The sequence below is a fragment of the Lepidochelys kempii genome, chromosome 1 (assembly GCF_965140285.1).
Source record: "Lepidochelys kempii isolate rLepKem1 chromosome 1, rLepKem1.hap1, whole genome shotgun sequence".
In the NCBI taxonomy this organism is placed as follows: Eukaryota; Metazoa; Chordata; order Testudines; family Cheloniidae; genus Lepidochelys; species Lepidochelys kempii.
In genome coordinates, this window is record NC_136380.1 from 55,425,874 (window position 1) to 55,447,024 (window position 21,151).

Here is a 21,151-nt window from a genome sequence, read left to right on the forward strand (position 1 = left end):
TCCTGCACTGCAATCACCTGCCCCAGCCCTGAACTCCCTCCTGCAGCCAAACTCCCTCCTGGAGCCTGCTCCCCGAACTCGGAGCCCGCAGCCTGGTGCCCCCTTCCGCACCCTGAACCCCTCATTTCTGGCCCCACCCCGGAGCCTGCACTCCCAGCTGGAGCCTGCACCCCCTCCCACATTCCAGCCCCCTGTTCCAGCCCAATGAAAGTAAATGAGGATGTGGGAGAGTGAGTGACTGAGGGGGCGGGGCTGGAGTGACAAGTGGGGCAAGGGTGTTCGGTTTGTGCAAATTAGAAAGTTGGCAACCCTAGCTTGCATTGAGGCTATTTAGTATGATTTTTAAATTTTTACCATTGTATAGTTTTCCTTTATTATATCCTATGACTTACGTGAAGACATTCAGCAACTAATGGGTCCAACCTGTTGTATTAAAATGTATGTTTATTAGGTAAAATATAAAACACAGACATTAATGGTACATTACCACTCTGCATTTACAACATTTGTTTTCCTATTTGCAGCTGAAGTGCATGTTTGTGGATGGTTTCCTTGCGCTTACCAGTGTCTCCAGAAGAAGTCATCTTATGTTTTATTTTGTGTATATTCCTTCCCAGTATATGTTCCCTGAAAAAGCAGCATTTTTCTAACAACTTGGGGGAGGGAGGGGTAAAAATGACGGCTATGGTCTCTTTTTATGCTTTTTGTTTGTTTGTTTAAAATAAGTTGATCTTGAAACTTGTAAATTTCAAAGCTTTAAAATGTGATGAATCCTTAGTGCATTAAACTGAAATTAATTTTCAAGGGGTCAGAACGTGCTGCCATGACTCTTCATATGAGGAAACTAACAGACTGCCAGGAAATGTTCAGTAGCAATATAAAACTGAACCACAGAAAAGGCAGTCTCTCCCCCACCTCATTCTTTGAGGAGTCTAGGTGATAATCCTAGCAAACAGAACGCTTTTGTGTTTGGTTCAAGGGAAAAGTGCATGAAGTGCATAATTTTCCCAGCAGTTTGAGTGCTCTCACAGAAGTATTCTGTTTCCATGGTAACTATTAACTGGGAAATTGCTCTTCACTGATTTCCCCCTGACAGCTTAAAGTGCAACAGTGTTTGGTACTTCCCCCTTTTGCATTGGTGCTACGTTCCCATGATATGTTACTTTTGCTCTTTTATGCAGAGTTGACTTTTGAAAATAACCATTGTATTTTGCATAGCAGTACAGTATCTGCATACCCTCTGCTATAATTTATATGCTCAGCACATAATTTAAAAGTGATCTCCGGTATGTCAGATAACATACTAGGGCCTGAAAAACTGTGCCAGGTGCTAGACAAATCTCTTTATTATGTTGTCTGTGTAAGAGGTGCTCCTCCCTCTAATTTTTGTTGTTGTACATACTCTGTAAATTGCACAGCACTTTTCCATCGTGTGTGTTAGCAATGCACTACTGTACGCATTAGCAGTATCTTTGATTGTGCTTGCTTTCTGCTGAATTGATGGCTCTTGGAACTATTATATTAAATTCCACAGTTTATTTTAACAACAAAGTTCACGTGCATGCTGTTGTTCAAGAAAATATGCTTATTTAAAAAAATTTCAAGTGTAAGTGGCTTTATCTTAATGCTGTATACTGCTATGTGGAAGATGTTGGTTCATTTTCCAGTCTCCTGCTGCCTAGGAATCAGATTCTGTCACCCTTATTCATGTTGAAATCAGAGGGGCTACTTTCAAAATAAAGTAGTAGTCAACATAAGTAGGCTTGGAAGGGTTAAATTTTTATTGATAAATGTTGGTAAACATCTATTTCACAGTACACCACAACCCAACAAAAATATTTCTATCTATAATTGAATTTTACAAATAGACCAAGCAAGAAAAATGCTGCTTGAGAATTTATTAGTCAAAATCCAGTGATTTAGGCTTTTTGAATTAGGCTCGTTACAAATGGACTAAAGAATGAATAGTAAAAACAGGTATGATATGTTCATTTGAGGATATTTACTTTGCATATTTTGATATCTGATGTTGACAAGTTTTCAGTGGTTTATAAAGCTTTAATATTTTGAATCTCAACATCTACTGTCATTAAATAATTGTCTGACCTCCCCATAATTTCACGCAACTGTGAAAATTTTACTAGATAAAAATGGGAAAAAGTGCTTTAAAATAAACATCAGTATTATCTGCTGAAATTGTAAAGATGTAAAAATCACATTCTTCCAAGCCTAAACATAAGTGCAGTATAATCTGGTTCTGGACCCAGATTTAAGCAGCTAATTTAAATCCCTTGGAAGGGAAAGAAATCCTTTGTTACACAACAGTCACTTCAAGAACAGCATTAATATATTTTGATGGAAGCCTAGCTATGAGGTGGGAAAAGGCTGTGTAATGTAGAAAGAGGGATTTTTAACTACTTTAAACAAGTTATCAGCTGAATGTCAATCTGGTGAACATAATAATGAGTAAGCAACAGGGTTTTAACTAACACACAAACTGATAGGATCCTTGTTTTAATAATTTTCCTCCTTATAATCAAATTATATTGTATAAGATAGATAAAACATTGCTGCCACCTAGAGGCTCATGCATATTTTGCTGCATGCAATGTGCAATGCTGTTATTTGAGAAGTTCACCCCAAATCCTCAGGTTTTACTGCATTAGGCTATGTTTTACTGAAATTATTTGATGATTGTGAGAATTCAAAGTGGGTCAGTTTGTTGTTCTGGCAGACAGTCACCAAGGACATATTGAGGGTAGAGTGGATTTAAAGCACATTGTTTTGGGAGGAGCATCACTCCTGACTGTAAAAAGAAAAGGAGTACTTGTGGCACCTTAGAGACTAACCAATTTATTTGAGCATGAGCTTTCGATTGGTTAGTCTCTAAGGTGCCACAAGTACTCCTTTTCTTTTTGCGAATACAGACTAACACGGCTGTTACTCTGACTCCTGACTGTGGTGACCACCCTGGAGAGATGATCATACGAAATGAGGACATTTGGAAAGAGTGAAGTTGCAGTGGGTGAATGGTTGCAGATGGATTCGGGGTTATGAATAAAAAGATTATGAATGTGGCTAGTGAACCCTGAGAGGAGAGGACTGCTGCATTTTTCCATTTCTTTGGTAACATAAATGGTAGCTGCCTTCTGACAGTTATTTTTGTATTTTCTTTTCAAAGGTAATTCTCTTTAGAGCAACTACATTTGCGTATTGTAGTGTGACTGTTCCTTTCAAATGTCCAAGCCTTTAAGATTGTAATAATAATACTGGCCTAAAATTTCAAAAGTGACTTGATCCTGAGTGTCTCAATTTTTAAGTCGTCAGCCTGAGACAGCTTTAAAGGGACTTTATTTTCTGAGAGCATGGGCCTCCGTACTTCTGTAAATCAGGCCACATAAGGAGAGCATCTCAAAATTGAGTTTCCAGAATCACTGGTCATTTATGAAAATTTAAACTAGCATAAGTGAACAGGGTACAGTTAAGAACATTTTATAAAAATAACTTTAAAATCTCCATAAAAGATAGCCACAAATAAACAGTTCAGTCTAAATCTGATCAACTTTTAACCAGAAAGTAAACAAAAATTTCTTCAGAAATAGGGGAACTCAGATCAGTCATTAAGTGAAGGCAGCTTAGTTAAGCAAGCTGCCCACCACTGCAAAGAAATCTGCTGATTGAGCTCTGCATAACTACACCCGTTGGACTACATTCAGGGCCTTCCATGACTGTAGGACTGGATTTGCCCCAATATGCACATAGATACTGCCCACTCAGTGATTTTTCCATTTAATTGTCTGTGAGATTTACCTTAAGGGGGTGGAGTGGAGAGAAGGGGCAAGAGGATGTGGTGAAACACTGGAATGCGTTACCTAGGGAGGTGGTAGAATCTCCTTCCGTAGAAGTTTTTAAGGTCAGGCTTGACAAAGCCCTAACTGGGATGATTTAATTGGGGATTGGTCCTGCTTTGAGCAGGGGGTTGGACTAGATGACCTCCTGAGGTCCCTTCCAACCCTGATATTCTATGATGTGGGAACTGGCTAATACGTTTTTGAGGGTGTATGGAATTAGTAAATGACTCCTGACAGTGTGTTCTTAAATAGAAATTGCATCTGTTTTCCAGAAAATGGGTGAGTTAATGTGCCAGTTGTTTCTGGTTCCTCTGTTCTGGTGTTCTGTGGGTACAGCCTTTTTTTCATCTGTGAAAACTTGAGCTAAAGGCTGAGGCAGACTTCATTCTCACAATGAACTTCTTGAAAGGAAATGGCAGGCATATATTGAACTATGGAAGTGTGGATACCTGTGCCAGATAATCTATGATATAAATGCTAACTGAATATTTTAATAACTTGTTCCTACTTTCAAATACATGGGCTCACATTGCTGAGTAAAATTGATGAAGATGTGTGTGAGCTTAGTAGGTAATAATATCAGGTATATGGTGATGCAATTTAATTATCTGAGGGCAAGATTGCACTATTAGAAGTAGATAGAGCATTGATTGTTAAAATAGTGATATTTTCAAAAATCAGTACGTGCAAAATAAGTTGGAGATAATATAAAAAACTAATGTCCTTGGCACTTTTATTACAGTCAAAGACTAGAAATGAAAGCACAAGTTACAGGTGCTTTCATAGAAAAATTCCAACTGAGTCCTGGTGAAATGAACGTTCTTCGAGGCACAAGAGATGGCCCAATTACTGAGGTAACTCATAATACATTATAAGTTTTTTTTGTACTGAGTTAAAAACACAATCGTACATTATAGACCTTCCTATCACACCATTACTTTCCTTTTATATAGAATGAATTAATCTCTTAATGGAATGACGAGCTTCTGATAAATTTCGTGTATGTGTGTGAGGATATCATAATGAGTAAAAATAATCAGAGTAAAAATTTCTGTTCTAATTAATGACTTTGATGAGGGGCAGTAAAACTGATATTTTAATGTTGTATTTCTCCTCCACTATAAAAAGATTTTTTTTAAAGCCTCAAATTCTGTATTTTTAGTTTGTTAAAACTCTGTATTGACCAAGTAAAGAAACTGAACAGTTTGTGGTACTTTCAGATCGTGTAACACCACTGTTGTGTGTGTATATATTTTGCTTGGCTACTGCAATATTTAAAGTGTTTAAGTTGATTTAAAGTAGGACTTTCCCTCATTGTTTCATTTGTTGTTGTTTGAAATATTAGGTGCTGACTCACTTATTTTTAGTCACCTTCTAAACTAAGTTTTTAAACATATTGATATGTTTTTGCTTAAAGCACATTGTTCTTTGGTGAGAGCAATTAAAATATCCAGAGAATTAAGTACATTTAATAGCTTTTATTATTTTAGTTGCATGGAAACTTTCAATGAAATACTGAGTCTCAGTAGGTATTCTGTATCTCATTTCCACAGACATCCTGTTAACAGTGAGAGCATTATTAAAGACATGGAGCAGATAGCCATAAACAATACTAACAAAAGCACAAATGAAAGCATGTTAAATGATCATGCACTTGAGTAATTGCCATGTATTTAATAAAACACCAAATGTTACCTTGCAAGAAACATTTGAGTTGTGATAGAAAACAGTAAGTTCAAAATACAGACATTTTCATAAAACAGTTTTCTCAAATGTTTACGTATCAAGGCTCTAATCCAAAATTCCTTGAGGGTTTGTTTTTTTAATTGACTTCAGTGGATTTTGGATTAGGCCCTAACCTTTATTTCTGTAGTTATCTCTATGCTCCTCCTCCTCCTCCTCCTCGCATGTAGAAGGCAATCCTGCAAGATGCTGCATGCCCTCTAATCCAGTTACAGTTGATGGAGTGCAGTAGCTCACAAGATCAAGTCCTAAAAGATTCTCTTACCCCTTCCTGAATGAAGTTGCTGAAGTTCAGACTCTGACAGAAACTAAACTAAATCCATATCCTAACCCTTCTCACTACACCACACCTGTGAAAAAGGGAGTTCTCTGCTGTCTTCCTCCTTGCCTTCCTGGGAGAAAATGTATATTTCCTCCTGGTGAGCTCTCCAACAATGGCAAGAAGGTCGTTTCTCCCTTACCCTGTCCAAATGGAGTATGGGCTATGAATCCATGAAACTCCTTTCATGTTTTCTCTCTTTTCTTTGTATAGGAAGGGATGGAGAAGAGTAGGGACATGAGCGCCCACATAATTGAGTAAATTTACTCCACGTTTGGCTCAGGGCAGAGCAGGGAACATTCCTTTGTTGTGCATTCTTTTTAATCTACCTAAGCCTGTGCAGAAATTGTGTGAATAGAATTGCAGTTGGGGGTACTGAAGCAGCAGACTAGATGATGCACAATCAGCTAGTTACAAGTCTAGTGTGGACCTGGACTGTAGATAATTCCAGTGTTTTTTAAAAATATATTGTAGGACTTGAGAATTACATTCCTCAGAATTGAAAAACACAGTTGGTAACACTGTATCAGAAGATAGTTTTATTTGATTCTTACCTTTAATACAGGTGATAACAAAATACAGTAGTTGATTATACAATCAATGACTACTTCAAGTAAACAAAACAATTTTTAAAATTAGATTTCCTGTGTAAAAGTATAGTGAATGTCTAGTGGACCATGATGACCTCATGTGTGTCCTCCAATAATTAAGCACAGTAGGATTAATTCAGAAAGCTACCAGACAACTATTGTGCTATGCTAGCAGAAAATTTATGATGCATGTTAGCTTTGATTTCTTTGCTTTTATTATTTTCTGTCAGAAATTTCCTATTTTTGTTACCTAGCTTACAGTGTGTGAATTTGCAAAGCTATTCTCAAATCCCCACTCCCTCACTCATGCATTAAAAACTTTAAAATACCAGCCTCTTTAATCTAAAAGTGTCTGTAGAATAATTTTTAATCTGTTGTCTAAACTCATTTTGGCCAAAGTTTACTGTGCAGGTTGACATGCATGCACTACAAAGTATTATGAACTTCTTAGGAAATAAAAAGTTGACACATGCCCAATGTCACTGTCTCTAAATCTGAAATAGTACAGAGACATTTTTAAACGATAAAAAACACTTCTGAAGTTGTTTCAGATTTCAGATATTTTCTCTGGGGAGACCTTGTATGTCAAAATTAATCAAAGATTAACTTTGCCTTTTAATGTTTATTTAAATGAAAGAAAACCTATATTTTGCTGCCATGTTGGTTATAAATCCCCCAAATCAGGGACAGTAATGGAAATATGGTACATCCTTAGTGATAACACAAAATACAAAAAAATGACTATTGTGGGAGTCTTTTTAACTGCTGATAGTGTATTGTATATTTTTGGCTTTTATTTTGATATGCAGAATGATTAATGGGGTCCCGCCCACCCCTGTCAGGGTCAGGTAGGTGTTGGGCACCACCCGATCTGGGGCCACCACCTCAGGCCGGGCCAGCGTCACCTCCGCGCCCGTATCCCAGTATCCATTGACCTTCCTCCCATCCACCTCCAGGGGAACAAGGCACTCTCTCCGGAGGGACAGCCCCGCGCCCACCCTGTAAACCGAGCACCCTGAGTCCAGAGCCTCCAGCCCTCTGGCGGAGTTGGCCTGGGGTACTCTTCCCTCCTGAGCAGGTGGTAAACTGGCAGCCCCCCTTTTCTGGGTCGTCTGCCCCTCGTCCAGCTGGGTCCCTACCCAGTTAACCCTGGGTAGGTTGGGTCTGCTCAGTCTGTCCCTGAGCCCGGGGCACTGGGACCGTACGTGGCCTCTCTGGCCACAGTGATAGCAGCTCAGGTCACGTTGGTCCCCTCGAGCAGGTCGGAGGGGCCCGACGCTAGGCGTTCCCCGTGGGAGGGGGTTCTCCCTATTTCCCCGCTGGGAGGCCCCCTGGTGACTCTCCCTCTGCATCGGGGGGGGCCTGTTCTTTTGGGACTCCTCCCGGCTACCCCCTGACCGACTGTTCAGAAACTCGTCGGCCAGCTGCCCTGCGTGCTGGGGGTTCTCGAGCTTTTTGTCCACCAACCTTATGATTAAAAAACTCTGGATTTTATTTTGTCTACTGCAAATACTTAGTTTCCTTAGTGGGTTATTATTCCATTCATATTTGAACAAGAATTAATGGAGAAGAAAGAGGCATAGGGAGGAATGATAAATTCAATTTTTTTCATATTTGATTTGCGATGGCAGTGGGTTCTTCAATCGGATAAGCAAGTGAAGCTGCTGGAGATGTGAAATTGAACCCAATGTGGGAGAGGTCAGACGGTAGATGTAATAAATGTTTGTCGAAACTCTAGATATGGCAGAGGTCACAAAGTGGAATGTGTGCAGAGCAGAGGTTTCCTAATTGTGATCCATGGAACATTTGCTGGTGTTCCAAACATGCTGCTTCTGTGCTGCTGGCTGTTGCCATTTTTATCACTGGAGAAAATCCAAACAGAAGAGGAAAAGCAGGTAGTCTGATGGCTCTGTTTCAAAAGAGGAGACAAAATGTTCATTGCACAAAAGTCATTCCAGCGTTACTTTTCCATGTATGTGGTTGCTGTGGTTGCCGCAAGGCTGCTGTGAGCATGTGTGCGCTATGGAGGAGACGTTCTGCCCAGTTCCATACGCCACTTCATCCAAAAATCCTGACTTCTAATGTCAAATAGTTGTCAGTACAACCTCCAGTATAGCATTTTAGTACTATTATTAAGTTTATTTTTCTTCATTTAAAAACTGGAAATGTTTTAAATCATGAAATTCCTTTTTTAAAGGATTTTTTCAAGGCATTAGGAAGAGTAAAGCAAATTCATAATGATGTCAAGATTCTTCTCCGTACAAACCAACAGAGAACAGGGTGAGTTTAATCTGAATAATTGCAAAGAAGTCATTTAATAGTTAAAACAGTAATTGTATGGAGATGCCTTATTTGTTCTTTCAAATGATGACAAAAGGCACTGCAAATCTGAACAAAATGTACACTTAATATAAGTCATTCATTTTTAAATTTCCATTTCTTTATAATGCTAACTTGTAAATTTAGATTTTAGATGCTTCTATAAACATCTAATAAAATATTTTTATTTTGTAGCCTAGAAATTATGGAACAGATGGCTTTGCTCCAAGAGACTTCTTATGAGCGACTTTACAGATGGGCTCAAAGTAGGGTTACACCTTTGTTTTGTTTTTAGAAGATTTAGATTTATGAATATTAGGGTGGTCAACTTTTTAGTTTTTTAAAATGGGGGTAATCTTAGCTAGAACCTTTTCTTTGACTAAATCAGAAGGACATCTAAAACATTACAGTTGTTGACAGTTGTTTTCAAACTACGGGTCACGACCCAGTACTGGGTCGCAGAATGTAAGGTACGGGGTCGTGGTGTCTCTGGTCAGCACCACTGACCGGACCATTAAATGTCCTGTTGGCAATGCTACCCGGATAAGGCAGGCTAGTCCTTACCTGTTCTGACACCACACTGCACCGCAGAAGAGCCCAGCAGCAGGTCTGGCTCCTCGGTGGGGGGGCCACAGCGCTCCACGCACAGCCCCCGCTCCGAGCAGAAGCTCTGCACTCCCATTGGCTGGTTCCCACAGCCAATGGGAGCTGGGGGAAGGTGGTGACTGCGGGTGAGAGCTGCGTGGAGGCGCTTGCGTACCTCTGCCTAGGAGCCGGACCTGCTGCTGGCTGCTTCCGGAGCGCAGCGCGATCCATGGTGCTAGGACAGGCAGAAAGCCTGCCTTAGCATCCTCCTGTGCTGCTGACTGGGAGCCTGCACTCCAAGCCGGAGCCCCTTCTACACCCCAAACCCCTCATCCCTGGCCCACCCCAGAGCCTGCACCCCAACCCTCTGCCCCAGCCCAGAGCCCCCTCCCATACTCTGAACCCCTCATTCCCGGCCCCACCCCACAGCCCTCACCTCCGCACCCCAACCCTATGCCCCAGTCCTGAGCTCCTGCCATACCCCAAACCCCTCATCCCCAGGTCCGTTGGGTTCGGGTATCAACAATTTTATTCAGCTGGGTTGCCAGAGAAAAAGTTTGAAAACCATTGCTGTAGAAAGACCTGTGTAATTGCCTAGCAGCTGGGAACTAAACCAGTCACCAAGAGATTCTGTTCCTTCTCTTTGAGCTGCACTTATATTACAGGGCTGATCTGGACTCTGTTGTTCAAACTAATTTCTTGCTTGTCACATGACTTTCTTCCATGGCTAGAATCCTAAATGAATAAAATTTGGTACGCCAGGGACATACTTACTACTGGGACATAGGACATCGTGTTCTGACTTTTTGATGGTTTCAGGAAAGTTCTGATGAGTGCTAACTGGCAATCATTAACCGTAGTTTAGAATGTAGGAGTGGTTTGATGCTACAGAAAGCGTATTTGGTTTTGGAATGTTCTTTGTTTCAATAGTAATATTTTATTCTTTCCTCAAATAACTACTTTCTATTTTAGTTCTAAGATTCAAGATTTCCCAAAACATGTTGGCAATGTAAAATGCAAATGTTCTGTATCTCTCTTCTGTAAGAGATTAAAAGGGAGATTCCTGGGACCAGCTGATATCGTCAGTGAATTTATGGGTTAGTTTTTCGTCAGCAGAGACCTAAATTTATATTCATCTTAGATCACATGGAAAATGAGATTGATAGTTGCAGCCAACTCCTTAATGGAAGTTTATCCATATCAGAAATCAAACTACACAATTTGACATGATTGTATCAGCCTTTTCACATGAATTATATAAGACTAAAAAGTCATAGTACATCCATCACTTAAAAAGCCACTCATGTATAAAGCTGCTCAAAACTAAATCTGCTTTCATTTTCCCAATAATTGTCATAGAATGTTGCAATTCCTTATTTACTGCCAGAGTTTTGCTGGTTGGAAGCTTGTACAGCTCTTACCACTGATTTTTGTCTGCAGTTGTGGGTGCCCAGAACTCCTAAAAATCATACGTTCGGTATGCACAAACTGAGACACTCAAAATCAATGGCCAGTGTGAAAATTTTGCCTTTAAGTGGCTTTATTCCATTTTGAGCTAGCTTGTTTCTTGCAGTGTAGGAGTGTCTGGTTATCTCTTTGTAGGCACTGCTTTGTTTAAAATTGAGGTAAAATGTGCAGTCTTTTAAAACCATCTTTATTTAAATTTGTATACAGTAATACTTCTGGTTTAAAAATACGAACTTGATGGTATGCACAAATCTGTATTCAGTAAGCCTCATTTTATATTGTTTTTAAAAATTGTTAAGAATTGAGAACCACATCACTCACCTAGAAAACTACTGCTCAAGGGGAAATTATAGTGATACAGACATGGACAACCTGTTACATATTCTGAAAGTTATATTGTAAAATGAAGAGACTCTACTTGTAACCTAATATCTTTCTGGGACTTTCTCTCCTAACTCTCTTTGTTTCCTGCATGATAGCAAGACTTAAGAGATGTTATAGCATCTTTACTGTCTAAATAACATAGGTTTACCTAATATTGTATTGCTATTTTATAGGTGAGTGCAGGACTTTGACGCAAGAATCATGTGACATTTCTCCAGTTCTCACCCAGGCCATGGAAGCCCTGCAGGATAGACCTGTTCTGTATAAGTAAGTAAACATTTATGATTATTTCTTACACATGTAGGGTATCTTTTCTTCTCTTAGCAAATAGATCCATTCCAAGTCTATAACACAGGTACATACGTGTACAAACAATGATACTGAACATGATGATGATTAGTCTGGCATAAAATTTTAAGAAAGGCACGTTTCAGTGTCTCTAAACTTTCAGTGTATTGTTTGTGCAATCACTGTACAAGAAGTCTCGCTGCTGGTCTTCTGCAAACATATTTGGGATTCATTTCAAATAAAATGTTACACCAGCTATACTTTCCTCCAATTAAAATGTGAATGTGTGTGCTCCCTTAAGGTTTTTTTGTTTTGTTTTAGTGGGGCTAGTCTAGGTTTCCTTTGTTGGAATGCAAGTCAGCTAATTAGCCTATTTACTTGTGGAAAGTAAAAATTTGCCAAACCCTACTTATTTTTATACAGATTCTACCAATACTTTAGAGTATTTCCTATTCTGTAAATTATAGTAGTCCATTAAAAGCAATGTATTAAATATATATTCCCTACATGCTTTCTTTTCATATAAAGAACGCACTTGAAGATGTTAGGTCTTCCAGTTCAGTGCATTGCTTAAAAAGTTAATGATGAAGTACAAACTACTGTATGTGGTTTAAAATGGAGATCGTCTGACAGCCTCATTTCCTGCATTGTTGGAGGCTCCCAGTCAAGGCCTTGGTCAGGATTTACAGGGTTTGATCCAAGATGCACAAGTACGTTTCTTCTCTAGTACTAATGGGGGATCAGGGTGAATTGTGTGTTCTCCAGATTTCCATCTTGCTCATATCCCCTTTCATATCCCCTAAACCATGTTGGTTTAGCCTTTCCCACCAACATGAATAAAGTTAATTCTGTTTTTTTTTCTGTCTTTTGAATTCTTTAACTTTCTACTTTAATAACATAACTTTAACTTTTAAAATATAAATTTTTGTTTTATAAAGAAAGGACATTGTATGTGTAACTATTCTATTGACATCAAGAAAACTTTATTTATTTATTTCCTGCTCTACAGTAAATGGACTGCACAAGCTAAAGAGTAACTAGTTATCTTCTGTAGTGAATGCTTAATTCTTGATCAGAATTTTCTAACAAGACTTTTAAACCTAAATCCAGTTTGCTGATAACAAATGCAAATTAACCACAAGGTGGCACTATCAGAACTGTCTTTGTTTTTGCTTGGGATGCTCATGTTAGCATGTTATGCATTGTACTGCATTTAGCCTGGATAGAGCAAAATACTTAAGTGTGTCAAATTTTTAGCAGACAATTAGTCACTTTGACTTCAATATGACTGTTTAAGTGCTTAAAGTTAGGTAAGGGCTTATGTGCTTTGCTGAATTAGGGCCTTATGAGCAATATTATTTGTGGCAGAATTGAAAGAAAGTAATCATGCTGAACATCAAACTCTTGAAATAACATCAGAAATTCATTTTCTTTTTCCAGCCATTGTGTTGTGACTTGAATGCAGAGTTAATTTTCAGTAATTATATGTGTAAGTAATTTGAAACAAAAGTAATTTTAAATAGAAATAAAAAATATTTTTATCTCCTTCTGGGGATAAATGGAGATTCCTTAAATCTCTCCCCAATGCCCTTTTCAGACCAGTTTAGGGTATGCCACAATATTGCTCACTATATTTTATTAGAGTCATATTATACAATACTTCTACAATAAATACTGTGTTGTGTTTAAATATTCCCACTTCAAAACCTTGGAAAGTGCAGTGATGTGTTATTAACCTTTACAGCAAGTTTCTGATCTTTGGTAATGCCAGTACTACTGTCTGTGGGAAAGATATTTCAGATATCTTTTGAAGGTTCTTTGCGGTCAAGTCAGATGTCTATTCTTGCTGCAAAACTAAGAGTGTGAAAGAAATTGTTTCCCATAAATGAAAAGGTAAACACTAATGAAACACCCTGTTGGTGCTTTATAAAACCTCAAGGAACACGGCTGCTACTCTGAAACCTGTCATTATGTGAGGCACTGAATTTAGCCGTATGGAGTGGAAATCTATCAACTTCCCACTGAATCCATCCGATGAAGTGAGCTGTAGCTCACAAAAGCTTATGCTCAAATAAATTTGTTAGTCTCTAAGGTACCACAAGTCCTCCTTTTCTTTTTGCGGATACTGACTAACACGGTTGCTACTCTGAAACCTGCTTCAATTAAAGGTCTCTAAGGGCTTGTCTACACCGGCACTTTACAGTGCTGCAACTTTCTTGCTCGGTGGTGAAAAAACACCCCCCTGAGCCCTGCAAGTTCGAGCGCTGTAAAGACAGTGCACCAGTGCAGGGAGCTACTCCCCTTGTGGAGGTGGATTTTTTATAGCGCTGGGAGAGCCACAGCAGCGCTTTAGCGTTGCCAGTGAACACATGCCCTAAATCTTTACTAGAGCCAATAGTAGGCTTTCACAAAAAGAACAGAGGTGGTAGTTTGTGATATAATTTACCGGTCATAAAGTTTCTACCTAATTAGGAATAACATTTAAAGTATGTTCAGTTTTTTTTGAGTGAGAGCGAATCTTCACAACAAAGTCAGGTTGAGTTATAACTGAAGTTTTCCCACGAATTACGTGGTGCATTAAGCTTGAGCTAACTAGTTCGGGAAGGGGGTTGAAACTTAAGCTGGCAATGCAGTGGAGATGCAACAGCTTCAGATACCACATCTCCTCTGAAGCTAATCATTTGTGCTGCTAATCAAATCACTCTGTAACTAGAGTGTGGTTTTGAAGTATGGTCACTGGAGCTAGGCTAGCTCAAGTGCAGTTACCTCGTGTGTGCTAATTTGAGCTAACTGTGCTTTGGTTAGGAAATGATCATCGTTTTTATTTAAGTGTTTCAAGAATTGCAATAATGTTTGTCATAATCGTAATATTTTATGACACAAAGGTTGCAATGAAAAAATGTGTTCAAATTAGTTTGTAAAATCAATGTATTTTGGAAACATTCTCAGTATTTTAGAAACTTAATTTCTCATTAGTGTTCGTATAATTTTTAAATTTGAGAGATACTTGAACATTTTAGATTAATTGTGAGTCCAGGGTGATGCCAAAAAAGGAAGAAATGTACATAAAGTGATACTATGTTATGGTGATTTGACTTGAAGATTCTATTTTTTTACTCTTTTTTCCATTTAAAAACAAAACCAAAAAACCACAGCTATTCTTGCACACAATCCAGTAGTGGAACAAACACTTCAAAAGTGTTCAAACCTGGTATTGTCCTCCTTGATGAGATTTTCAGAGATTTCAACAGTGCTGTTGTGCTAACTGAAAGCCAGCTGTCTTCCCAAAAAAATTGTGCTTACATTTAATACAGAGTCTTCCTAAGACAAGCAAAAGTTCGGAAAATAGGGAACAGGCAACAGTAGAAAAATCTGCAATTTTTCTTTTAATATGTTGGGTTTTGTCTTGTTAAAACTTAGTTAACAAAACTTATTAGCAATACTGACATACTTCCTGGAACTGCAGTCAGTCCAGAGCAACTGAAATAAATGCATCATCTGGGTCTTCACTTCCTCTTCCCAGCTAGAATAAAGACAAATTTGAAAACTGTGGGTTTTGTAGATGACGCATGAGCAGCCACAGCAAGAAAGGACATTTCCCTGCTGATTTCTCAAGGTTTTCTCCACCCTCTTCCCTCCCCAATCTCCAATTATAGCTCCACTGGGAATATGGCCTATTGTTGGAAGAGAAGCTAAAGGAATCCAAATACTATTTTCCTTCTCCATAATGAATACTTATAATAAAGCTGTAGTAAATGTACCATTTCAAGTGCAGATAATAATTCGTTATTGCTGAATTTTTATACAATGCAATAGAATTATGTCATAATTATATTGTATTCTATTGAGGGTAAAAAGAAAAATATAATTTTCTATTTCCTCTTGCAAACATAATTGTCAGTATTATGTTACAGTTCTCAAAACCGAGGGGGACAAAATTACAAGATCTAGTCATTTGCCAAATCTGATACTCCGTAATATCATTGCTTGTTTGGAAGAAAGAATCAATTTGGTTTGTGCAAAACACCTATGGTCTTGTGCTATTTTTTTCGGGGGGGAGAAACATGACTGCTGTCCCTATGCTGTAGATAATGAGTTGACATAAGCGATTTAGTGCTTTAATCAGATACTCTTCCTAAATACTAAAATTCATTTAAAAATAAATCTTTCACTTGATTTACCTAGCAGTAGCATTTTTTTGTTTACATTTTTTTACCAATGGGTGGCAAGCAGACTTAATTTGGGGGTAAAAATATAATGGTTTATGCAGAAATTTAAGTACCTATCAATGTGCTTATTGTTTGCAAAAAAATAACTAGCAATTTATAGTCAAGATAAATAAATAAATTTATTTGAGCATAAGCTTTCGTGAGCTACAGCTCACTTCATCGGATGCATGCAGTGGAACATACAATGGGGTGATTTTATATACACAGAGAACATGAAACAGTGGGTGTTACTATACACACTGTAACGAGAGTGATCAGGTAAGGTGAGCTATTACCAGCAGGGGGGAGAGAGGAAAAAACAAAACAAAAAACCTTTTGTAGTGATAATCAAGGTGGGCCATTTCCAGCAGTTGACAAGAAAGTGTGAGGAATGGGTGTGGGGGGGTAATAAACATGGGGAAATAGTTTTACTTTGTGTAATGACCCATCCACTCCCAGTCTTTATTCAAGCCTAATGTAATGGTGTTCAGTTTGCAAATTAATTCCAAATCAGCAGTCTCTCGTTGGAGTCTGTTTCTGAAGTTTTTTTGTTGAAGAATTGCGACTTTTAGTAATCTGTAATCGAGTGACAAGAGAGATTGAAGTGTTCTCCGACTGGTTTTTTGAATGTTATAATTCTTGACGTCTGATTGGTGTCCATTTATTCTTTTACGTAGAGACTGTGTGGTTTGGCCAATGTACATGTCAGAGGGGCATTGCTGGCACATGATGGCATATATCACATATGCTTTAAAAAGCAAAAACCCTTGCAATCTCAGTGTATATTTTAAAAAAAAGTACTTATTGGTACATGACTCTCACAAATCCTTCTTTACCTTATGACATACAGAATGGGATTCTGTCCCCACAAAATTTCTTGAAAATGCTGTAGAGCTTTCCTCAGCCTTTGGAAGCAGGGGGCAGTAACACCCCTATTTAGAACATTCTGATAGTGTATGATTACTTTTTCCTCTTTTGCAGAGAGACAAGATTGCCAGAATTTGTATAAAGTTTCAAGATGCATTTGCTTTGTGTTCACAGGCTTAGAGGGGAAGTAAAAGTAGATATACCAAATAAAATAAAATAAAAAAGAATAAAGAGGAAATATATACTGTAGTAATTAATATAAACCAGAAGCTAGGAATTATAGAAAATTGATACGAGAAGCAAAAGAAAACAAGGAAAAAATCTATATCCAGCAGAGATAAGGACCCATAAGGAGGAATTTATGTATACAAAAATAATTATAACAGTGATTCCGTCTGTTACTAGTTGGAAATGGTAAAATTGTCAGTAATAATGCAGCAAAGGCAGAAGTATTAAGTATTTGGGAAAAAGTTAAATAATATAGTCATACCATATTATGATAATACTACACTTTCCATTAGTAACTCCGGAGGATGTTAAAGAGCAGCTACCAAACTAAACATTTTAAAATCATCGGGGCTGGATAGTTAGCATCCACAAATTTTAAAAGAGCTGGTCAAGTAGCCCTCTGGACCAGCAGGAGAGTGGGGTGGGAGGAGGTATTTTTTTCATGCTTTGTGTGTATATAAAAAGATCTTCTACACTTTCCACAGTATGCATCTGATGAAGTGAGCTGTAGCTCACGAAAGCTTATGCTCAAATAAATTGGTTAGTCTCTAAGGTGCCACAAGTACTCCTTTTCTTTTTGCGAATACAGACTAACACAGCTGTTACTCTGAAAACTGGACCATGAATGTTGGTTTTCAATAAGTATTGGAACACTGGGGAAGTTCCCGAAGACTTGAAGAAAAATATTTGTGCCAATATTTAAAAAGTTTAAATGGGATGATATTGGTAATTATACTCCAGTCAGCCTGACATTGATCCTGGGCAAAATAATGTAATGATTCATACAGGACTCTATTAGTAAAGAATTTAAAGGAGGGTATGTAATGGGGTGTTCCCTCACACTAGCCTGGAAAGAGTTAATGTGGCCCTGATAGGCCACACCTGAGGAAGAGTCAGGCTTGATAAGCAACCACTGATTGAGAATGAAGCCCACCTGAGCAGGCAGGGCTAGTATAAAGCCAGGAAATATGCAGCAGAAAGAGAGCTGCAGCATGAGGGTCTCAATAACTCTCTGGGTTTAGAGAGGGAAAGGAGGAAACATGGGGAGAGTAGAAGCCCTGGGACCCTGGCCCTGCGGGAAAGGTTTACACAGAGGAGGGTGGACAAGGAAGCCTGATAGGGGTGGAAAAGGGAAAGGCTCAGGAAAAGGGCAGTAAGGTTTTGAATGGTGCAGACCATGGCTGCTGGTTCAAGGGTCCCTGGGCTGGAACCCAAAGTATTGGGCAGGCCCGGGTTCTGTTATTAGCTACTGGGAAAGTGAGTTGGAAGATTGCTGGGAACGATACCATCAGCCAGTCCTGTGAGACTTTGATACCTTATTGTGATCAGGCCAGAAGTCCAAGCCTTGAAGAGGGTTTTAGTTTTTTTTAAAAAGAAAAAATGCAGAGAGGGTCATTGTGAATCAGATTTTTACAGCTAAATCACAAACCTCAACATTTGTACTTTGTATCTTGGAAACATTGACACAACCATATATATATATACACATAGCCAAATGAATGGGCACTAGTACAATGCTCTTAAATTAAGCTGATGTATATTGTGAGGGATAAAATGTTTTTTCTGAATATCTTCATGTTTCAATTGTAGGTACACCCTGGATGAGTTTGGAACAGCTAGAAGAAGTGCAGTAGTCCGTGGCTTTATAGATGCTCTTACCAGAGGAGGTCCAGGTGGTACTCCTCGACCTATAGAAATGCACTCCCATGATCCTTTGAGGTAGGATAGTAGTGAAACTGTTCATTACATAATCTTTTTGTCATTCATACAATAAATCCTTTACGTGGCAATTCTTGTTTTTATTTAGATATGTAGGAGACATGTTGGCATGGCTGCATCAAGCTACTGCTTCTGAAAAAGAACATCTGGAAGCTATGTTAAAGTTTGTAACTACTCAAGGTATTATTAGATTTTAATGCGTATTTTGCAAATTGTAGAAACTGAAGTTAGTGGTGAGCAATATGCCAGAAAACTAAAACAAAACTCCTAGAGTGGACTTCAGTTGCTCCACTGAGGGTAAATGATATTCTAAATGACTTCAGAAAATGTAATAGTTCAGTTTGCTAGGAAGAAAACCTTTAATCAAAGAGAATATTTCAAAGTTCACTGATGTGTGCATTTTCCTGCCCTCTCAATATATTTAGATTTAGAAGGGAACTTTTCATGCTGGACTTCAGAACTCAAGTGAATTTCTGAAAAGGAACTTCGTAAAAATGCCATTGTAGGGTACCCTGCTTGTATCTTGGGGATTTTGGTATCAGATTTACTTTTTCTAGAAAACAAATATTTTTCTAACGGCCTATCTTGCATGCTCCTGCTCAGCCTATGGATCAAGTCTGGCTTCCTTCCATCTTGTACCATATCACCATTAAAATGGTCCAAATGCCAAATAGGGCCCCTGCAACTCCATAATCTTCAAATTCTTCTACATTAGCTAGTCCACAGAGCCTGCATTGACTCTTCAGCCTGCCTGCAGTTTTTGAGGCAGATTTGGACTTGTTCTCAGTAGTGCAGTGGTAATCCCTGTAGAAGATGCCAGTGTGATCTATCTCTGTAGCTACAACCAGGGGCTTGTTACAGCTGAGCATACTTGCCTCACCTATAACCAGTGAAAGCCAAGTTTTTGTCATACTGAGATACAAACAGCTACTTGAACCTTAACTGGTTCACAAGGCCCTGCCCTGGGATTTAAATTTAATCTGACTTGTTTAACACACACTTATTTTCTTGTACTTTTGGAAATAGAAAGTGGCATTCCTAATAGATGTCACATCAGCAAGAAGGGTGTTGGAAGAGCTTCCAGTTTCAGTCAAACCACAATAAGGCTAAAGATTGAGAAGTGTGGAAATTTTGTCTATTTTGTGGTTATGTATATTTTGTCCTTTGAAAATGTTTAAACATTTTCTACTCCTATCCCCAACTCTCACCACATTATCAGTTCTGCTCCAGTTATAGGCTATAAAAGTTGAATACTTTTTTGTACCGTGTTTAATACATTTAAGAAGCAAGAAGCCCAGACACTGCTGTGGGGTGTGGAAGAGGAAAAGACATGTCAATTCCATTAATTTTACATGTGCCACAGGAGCCCTATGCTTCCACTTCTTTTAGGAGGAGACACTCTCTTAGGAAGAGCTCTCTGAAAGCTGGAATCACAGAGTCCATCTCCATGCTCTGCTTTTGCTGTGTGCTTTACAGCCACTCCTCTCCCCACACCCTCACCTCCTACTCTGAAATCACTATATACTGGGAGTGTAAGGCTCTCTACTTAAATGCTCCCTTCTGAGGTCAAATAATAGGAATTGGGGGCTAGATGCTCTACCACACACACTCGTAGTGTCTGTAGCCATAACCACCCTTAGCCATAGATTGGACCAACATATCTGAGGATATGAAAACTATGAGTGTGCATGGGAAGAGTGTCTGACCACAATTCCCTGTTTAGTTTTCTGGGAGAATCTGGCACCTAATTGAGAACCCACGACAGGCTATGCAAAACTGGGAGTCTCCTGGGGAAAGCTGCACTCCAACAATGTAGTCTTAAGGTAAACCCAGCATTTAAGCTTAAAGTAAAATTTCATTTCCCACAAAAATAGGTCACTTGTCATTCTCTCCAAATTCCAAGCATTCTGGAGAGAACATGGTGCACAGAGATGTTAAAGACTGATATCCTGCTTGAAAATTGTGCCGCAGTTTGTGAGGAAAGGACTCCAAATCATCTATGAGCCTGCTAGGTGAGACTACTCACTAAGGGCCTATTCCAACTCCTATTGAAATCAAATGGAAGGCTTAGGTGGGAACTGGATCAAGCCATGAGCAGTAGCTACATCCTGAGCTAAGAGATTATATGCCTCGTACAAATAAATATGGAAAGCTGCTACTTGGTCATTATTGAGTATGTCAGCTAAGGTAATAAAAGATCATTGTGTAATCCTCAACTGATGTAGCCTTCAGATGACTGGTGTTGCACAGTGAGGTAGCTCAGTAAGATGCCACAACTTAATTCTATCATAAATCATTTTTGTAGTTAAATAGTTATTAACTTCAATGATCTGCCTCCCAAAATTCACAGTTCTTAGGAAGCCCCCTGTAGAGTCTATGAATCCATCAGCAATGAAGAAAAGAAAAATGTATGAATCTGAAAACTTCCTTTAGTCTGCAAACACAAGGCCATAGGTCCATCCCTCCCTACAGAATGGAGGGTGTTGGGCTCGGGGAGAGTGAGGAGGATGGAGGTTTGGTGTTGATGGAGGAAAAACTGTTCAAGGCTCAAGTGACACATTTGAAGAAAAATGTGAAAAGTCC

The 21,151-nt window shown here is 38.8% G+C and overlaps 1 protein-coding gene across 3 annotated transcripts in view; it reads left to right on the top strand.

Moving 5' to 3' along the window:
• COG6 (component of oligomeric golgi complex 6) overlaps positions 1-21,151 on the top strand; it is a 117,646-nt gene that overhangs the window by 41,575 nt on the left and 54,920 nt on the right. For all 3 annotated transcript variants that reach the window (XM_073342633.2, XM_073342615.2, XM_073342624.2), the window contains 6 exons: positions 4,594-4,705; positions 8,701-8,783; positions 9,018-9,088; positions 11,432-11,525; positions 18,440-18,568; positions 18,657-18,748. In XM_073342633.2, the coding sequence (XP_073198734.1) occupies positions 4,594-4,705; positions 8,701-8,783; positions 9,018-9,088; positions 11,432-11,525; positions 18,440-18,568; positions 18,657-18,748 (581 nt within the window). The remainder of the gene's footprint in view (positions 1-4,593; positions 4,706-8,700; positions 8,784-9,017; positions 9,089-11,431; positions 11,526-18,439; positions 18,569-18,656; positions 18,749-21,151) is intronic.